General features: G+C 43.9%; 1 protein-coding gene across 1 annotated transcript in view; it reads left to right on the top strand.

Moving 5' to 3' along the window:
* Positions 1 to 2,971: 2,971 nt before the first annotated feature.
* Positions 2,972 to 6,952, top strand: part of TCP11L1 (t-complex 11, testis-specific-like 1) — a 9,752-nt gene continuing 5,771 nt past the window's right edge. Inside the window, exons 1-2 of the mRNA XM_010010079.1 lie at positions 2,972 to 3,131; positions 5,741 to 5,873. Of these exons, the coding sequence (XP_010008381.1) occupies positions 2,978 to 3,131; positions 5,741 to 5,873 (287 nt within the window). The 5' untranslated portion in view covers positions 2,972 to 2,977. The remainder of the gene's footprint in view (positions 3,132 to 5,740; positions 5,874 to 6,952) is intronic.

A 6,952-nucleotide genomic window follows, 5' to 3' on the forward strand; every position in this document is an offset into this window, starting at 1 on the left:
ATGGGGAAGAGGGGCAGAGGAGCTGGGGGGCAGCCTGCCTAGGGTGGATCGTGAGGGAAAGCAGGTTGGGATGTGGTGGGAGGAGAGAAGGAAGCGGAGAGAGTTGAGTGTTGGAACCAAGCTGGAAGTGGCCTTCGAGGTGCCTGTGCTCGGGCAGAAGGTGAGGAGTTGTCGGGTCTCCCCTCACACAGAGCGGCTGAGGCAGGGCTGAAGGAGGAGCTGCCTCAGTGTTGTGTGCGTTCCGCGTCAGGTTGGTTTGACACTGGTGTGCCTCGGGTGGTTTGAGGAACTTTGGTGAAAAGAACCTGTGAGGATTTAACCTGTTTAAATTTTCATTTGTTGGGTTTTCTCTTCCACTTCTATTTTTATTAAAAATAAAGCACTGAGCGTTAGGCTTTGTTCTGTGAAGAGTCAGGATTGTTTGTGTGCAAGAAGAGATGATGATCACGCTTTTGGGAGAGGTATTGTCAAGCTTATTTAGCCAGTGGAAAGAGAGTTTGTTCTAGATGTGTTCCAGCAAGTAAGAGCAGCAGTCCAGCAGAAAAGAGCAGATGATTGCAGGCTAGACAGCTAAGCCGACGAGCGTGCCTGTTCTCCTCATCTGCTGAGCAGTCATTTGGCAGAGCAGCCCAGGAGCTCTCGTACCCACTTTCCACAGCTGAAACAGGACTCTCTGAACAAAGGGTGATTAAGTGAAATGGCTGGGTTTGAGACCATAGCTCCTGGTCTGCCGCTTTATGGAATGTGGTACTTTAGGATGTGGCCTGCATGCTAGGAATGGTGGCCTGGTGGGCAAAGCAGGGAGTAGTAATCATGGGACTGATTATTGTCTTGCTCCTGTCATTTACCTTCTGTGAGTCCTCAAGCAACTTAATGCATGCCTCAGTTTCCCCTCCCAAAGTATGTACTTTTGTAAGGGCAGCGAGGAGAAACTGCAGTGAGAAATTGCAAGGCACTGTGAAGTGTCATGTGCATTAAAGACCTAAGTGGGTCTTAGTTGAGCCATCTTTATGCTTCAGATTTTGACTTAAGCAGGATGCTTTGTGGAAGAGAACAGATACGAAGAACAACCCTCTGGTGTGGTTGGATGAATGTGGAAGGTTTTATGGAAATGCTTTTATTCTAGTCAAATTCAACAACACGTTTCTTCCTTTGTTTAACCAGTCCTATCTTTCATTTTCTATTGCAGCTGCTGCTGTGAGCTTTTCTGTTAACTGCTCCTTTATTAACGGAGATTCTTGTCCTCTTGCTGCTAGAGTGTTCGCAGTAACAGACCTTTTGTCCGCTAGACCAGAGATCCGCTTCTCCTGGAGTGCATCAGTGGTTTCCCAGTTGCATGCTGGATTGGGTGCCTGGTGTTACACCTAGCTGGAGTATCTCCCTGCTTCAGTTACACGGGAGTGACAGTTGACAAGTGCTTTCTTGTCCCAGTTGGGATTGCCTGCCTTTGTGAAGGGGGATGATCAAACATTTGGAGCAGGGACATCAGTGGCTGTTCCAGCTGGAGGTGCAGCTAATACGTGGTTCTGACAACACCTGCACTGATGTCTTGGTTTTCCTGTGTAATTTATCCCATGCTTTATATGTTCTGTTTTCTTTTCTGAAGAAGAACTCACCCAGTGCTGTAGACAAGCATTGCGTATTGCTGTGTATCTCATGCAAGACGATGATCCTGAGTCATTGCTGTAGAACAAAACCATTTCTTATATGCACTGAGCTTTCCAGCTGTCCTCTGGAATCACATCAGTGCAATCAATTTAAGCACGGATGGAGCAGGGTTACTTATTACAGCTCTTGTATGAAATGAAAAGAATCTGCGCTGCGCTTTTTATTTCTACACTGTTGCTTGCTTGTGCTGCATCCTCCTCAGTGTAGTCTTTGAAGCTGCAAGTATGTTCACCTCTCTTGCTGAGAACTTTTTTCTTTCCAGTTTGGGAAGTGGGAGTGGTGGGATGCTGGGTGAAAGAGGACAGTGATGGTGTTCCAGGAGCTTTCCTTTCTTATTTGAAAGGCGCTCTCTTCCTGGCTTCCCCCTTTGCGGAAGGTGAAGGTTATTTAATTCAGTTAGAGATGTTAGCTCTCTAGTAGGTTTTTTAAAAACTGAAGTCTGAACTGGAGCTTCCTATAGGATGGAGAGTTTTCAATGGGAAGATGTGCAAATTACTTCCTTTGGAGGGAAAGCTGAACATGAAATGAGTGAAGATAATGAACAGTGAGACATGCTTTTTTTAATGGTCATTTTTGCAGTGTAACTTTGGGTACGCTGCTGGTACCGGTGATGTAATAGAAATATTATTTAATATCTAATACTTCATAAATACTTAAAATACTATAGCTATGTACCATACTGTTGTAATGTTTTGTTTGTTTGCTTTTTAAGTGCATAAATCATAACTCTTGCATGGAATGAAAACATGTGAGTAGAATTTTACGTTAATTAAACTGTGGTCCTTTTCCTGCTTCTTAATGCTTTTGGATGGCTCAGAGTGAAAACTTCTAAGTTCTGAGCAGCTGGGGCAGACCAGAGTTCAGGGGTATGTTGCATTCAGAAAGATTTATCATTTTGTAGTGGGGAAGTGTCTCATCTGGCATAATCATTTTGTAAAACGTGTTTCTAATAGTGTTTTTTCACTGCTTTCATAAGCAGTGCTAAGAGAGAAAATGACTTTCTCATCTGTATGCATTATGGCAAGGGAACACTTTCAGACTTTTGAGAACTTGCTGGGAATGGAGGTTAAGGAAATGGTGATTGTATTGAAAGCATCCCGTTTTGTGTAAGATGGGAAGTGATTCATTGAGTTCAGGTCCCCTACAGTTATATGGGAATGACATCATATAATTCCTCATGAGAATTCTTTCGTTCTTAATTTTTTCTTAATCAAGAGAACTGCTGGTGGTATTTCCTCACTCACCCGTGTCAGAAAATGCTTATTCATTCCCTTTTTCATCTTCTCTTTTTGAAAAGAACCAACTGAAAATGTCTCAGAATCCTGACAAGCCACCATCAAGTGAAGAGAAGTCGAGTGGTTTGGAGGATGGTCGAGAGGAGAGCTTGGACAACCCGGATCAGTCTGTCAGAAAAAGAATACGACAGAGTACTTCAGGATCACACAGAGATGCTACACCGAAGTGTAAGCAAAACTGCTTTATGAAAAAGACTTTAAAACTGTTTGCAACACCTTGCTCCCCATTTTTAGTACTTAATTGTACACAATAACCATGCTGCTCTGAGCCATGTATACCTCTGCATGTCTGCACTCGTGGAAGGGATAAGCACAGCTCCAGTATGTTCCACCTAAACTGTCACTGCTGTTTGCATTATCAGCTGAACCTTCTGGGTTGGTGCAGCAGCCTCTGTTTCTACTGAAGGGCAAGGAGGGCTGTTTTCAACAAAGTAATGTCTTGTCATCCCCCTCCTAGTGCAGACAGAAAGTTGTACATTTAATCGTACTACTGCTTCTAGTAGTCAAGCAAGACTGCATATTTTAAGTTTATTCCTAGGGCATATTTGTCATTTAGCTTTTGACATGAGGAGCTGGATGCAGTACGGTTACCAATTATTGCTAGCAAATCTATAGATAAAAGCAAGGGGAAGTTTTCTGGTCCCAGGGATTCAATTCAAAGAGGCAGAGTTGCTCGGGTAACTAGTTCCAAGTTACTGCAGAGACTGACTCAGCCGGTAATATTTTATTTGTTGCATTCCTTTATTTTTTTAATGGTCTTCATTACTGCTTGAGGTTTAGTGTTGTGTTTAGTGTTATGTTACACAGAGATGTTCTGAGGGAGTTTATGTTCTTATAACTTGCTGGTTGCCTGATGGGAAATGAGTTGTATGTGTGGAGAGATGCTTATGAGCACAGGAAAGTAAAATGCATAGCGCAGTCTTGCACCACACTGTACCACAGAGAAGTTGTGGGTCTCAAGCCCTCCCTTTTTGTAAGGGAGAAGATATATTAAGAGGAAGAAGTAACATGATTTAAGAGCATTCTTTGGAAAATGAAAGAGCCTTAGCTTTTAGTGCATCTTCTGCTAGGGTGAAGTCATTTGGCAGTCGGACAAGAGCACTCCCATTCAGTTGTGAACTTTGTTGTCCTGCTGGTTCTCAGAATATCAATCCTTGCTGTGTTCCCAGAGCCACTGTGCAAGATTAAGCTGCAAGTTGAAGGAAATAAGGGTTTGGGAGGGCTGCACAAAATGAGCAAGATGTGAATGAAAAAATACCACATTGGAACCACACAGTATATACTTGGAACAGCTCTGAGTGGCAGGCAGGTGATGGACAGTTACTCTTAAAGGATTTTTATTATGTTGCTAGCTTAAATCCAGTCAAAGTGGATTAACAAGTGAGGTGGTCATGGTAGCTTGCTTAAGACATATCTCAGTGACCCCAGCCTATGAAGATCGCTGGCTGGTTTCTTCTGTTTTGGGAATTAGTATGTTGCTTCTATGACAGGACTTCAGTTGAAGTGAATGAGCCATGGAAAGGAATTGATCCATTAGGGCAATTCTGCTGTGGCTTTTTCCCCCTGTCCTTCCACTCCACCAGATGTTTTCTGGGGAAGCTGAGGTGAACCTTGCCGCTCTTGTCTGTGTTACCTGAGGGCACCAATGCTTTAACCTTCTCCTTTTCTTCAAATACACGGGCCAGGGAAGAGCTGCAGCGCTTCTCCTGACATTTGGCCAGGCATTGCAGGGCACCCCCACACACTGCCTCACTGACGCTACCACAGCTGGGAGGAACCTATACCACAAAGAATCAGAGGCAACAGGTTTCGGTTGGCTTCAGTGGGGATGGGATTACTTCCCAAACCAGCATGACCTACACCTGTGGCACCTTCTCTGCCTTTATGTGTCACTTCCTGTGCTACAGCCATGCCATTAGTGTCCCAGGAGGGTGGTGTGTACTCCAGAACAATTAGGAGCCATAATTCCCAGTGCAAATCAAGTTTTCTGAAGCTGTCCCTCTTTTTCTACCTTTTAGATTTCTACAGTCAGCCACTCCTTTGTCTCCTGCCTGATGAAAACTGACCTGTTTTCTCACATCTAGAGCTTACTCCTACTTGCTTGTATGCCTCAGGGCCCAGTTTGCAGCTGCTTGCCCATCCTTGTCAGTCCCAAATGCCTGCCAGAGGAAGAGGTCTTAGGCATTGGTGCTGGAACTAGGTCTTGATGTCCTTATTGCTTGGACCATGGCTTCTGGGGGTAAAAAAAAAAAGAGTTTGGAAAAGTGCCTGTTGCAGTAGAAGTAGTGAAAATAATTAGTGTTATTACTTAATGTTAATGGTGGTTTGCTTGCCAACTACTTTAGACATGAAGTCACTTCCTTGAAAAATGTAACATTGAAATGGCAGCATCAGCATAATAATTGAGGAAATAGTGGGTGAAAATACTAGTATTTTTAATGATTTCTTCATACAGTGTGGAGGAAAATGCTAAGATACTATTAAGCACTCCTGAAGAAATGAGGTTTGGGTACGGGGGTCTTGGGTTTTGGTTTTTTTTAAGAGGTTGCTAGAACTTGGAAGCAATTGATATACTGAGCCTAGAATATCAACTGGGGTTCACTCTGTTTTCTGTAATACTCCTAACTGTGTCATCCCCAGCTGGGAAGGGAAGGGAAGAGTAATCTTCAAGTGTCCCTCTGTACTGTCAAGAAGGTGGAAAGGGACCAAAAGTATTAGCAGACTTTTTGCCATAGAGTTTTATAGGTAACTGTCTGACAGTTTCATTTATGTTGCAGCTAGTCCTCCTCGGCCTGTGTCAATAGAGGAGCTCATGGAAACAGCTAAGGGGGTAACCAACATGGCATTAGCACACGAAATTGTTGTTAATGGAGACTTCCAGATAAAACCAGCTGAATTACCAGAACACAGGTAAGATTGTTACCAAATAGATACCTAAATGAAATTTGCATTTGTAGAACTACAGAACAGCTCTAGTGGATCAGGTAAATATACTAGCTCTGGCTAGTATCTTAGTATGATAAGGAGGAGGTGGTGATCGTGCAGTTCTGCTTCCCCAGAAATGTGTGCGTGTGAAAGGAGTAACTGTTTGGGCACAAATCCCGGGGTGCTGGGGTTTCTCTTGGTGTCCACTTGTCCTTGGAGTCTTGAGACAGCAGTCTTCTGAATACCCAAGTCTAGCTGCAGAATGCATGTGGTGCTCTCAGCATTTCTGAAGCTTTCACTGCCTGTGGCAGTAAGATGAAATGCTGAACATTTTAGCTTTTCCTGTCAATTTCTCCAGGGATTTTTTGGGAAGAGATGCCTATGTTTTATCAGGTTAGTCCTTGCTCATTTTAAGTTTAAAGTCTACTTCTCTGTCTGACCCACAGTAATTCTGTCCCTGCTGAAAGGGAGAACAGAAGCCGCCTGGATGTCTGGTCACATATTGGCTAGTGTAGCTGACCCAGTCCTATCTACAGATGCTTCGTGTGCTGGTTTCTCTTTCACACACACAGGGATGTGGCTGGCCATGTTTCCTGGGTTGATTTGTGAGAGTGGGAGCCTTCCATTTCATGGAAGGAAGTTGGTCCACATTGAAACCACTGTTGTCTGTAGGTGTCTGTGTTTGAGAGAGACCCCAGAGCACGTTACCTTCATGGGTGCTGCAGAATAAAATGCTACAGATGGCTCTTAGAAAACTGGCATGGCTTGTCCTCTATACAAATCGGTCGTTCTGAGACCAAAGATCTGATGCCCATCTCTACCTAAATACAGTGACGGTGGTTCTCATGAACATCAGTAATGAGAGGATGTTGCTTGGAACTTGAATTTCCCCTGCCTGAAAAGGCAGTAGTGGGAACAGTCTCGTCTTCCTTTCTCACCTGGACCGTTGCTGTCTTTCCAGTGTGCCACTTGTGTTTTATTAATAGCTGTGGACTGCTGAACAATAGTAACCAAAGAAAATGTGCTCATGCTATCAAAAACACTGAACATCATGGCCCCAGCAG

Source organism: Nestor notabilis, unplaced genomic scaffold, assembly GCF_000696875.1.
Source record: "Nestor notabilis isolate BGI_N333 unplaced genomic scaffold, ASM69687v1 scaffold25752, whole genome shotgun sequence".
NCBI classification, from domain to species: Eukaryota; Metazoa; Chordata; class Aves; order Psittaciformes; family Psittacidae; genus Nestor; species Nestor notabilis.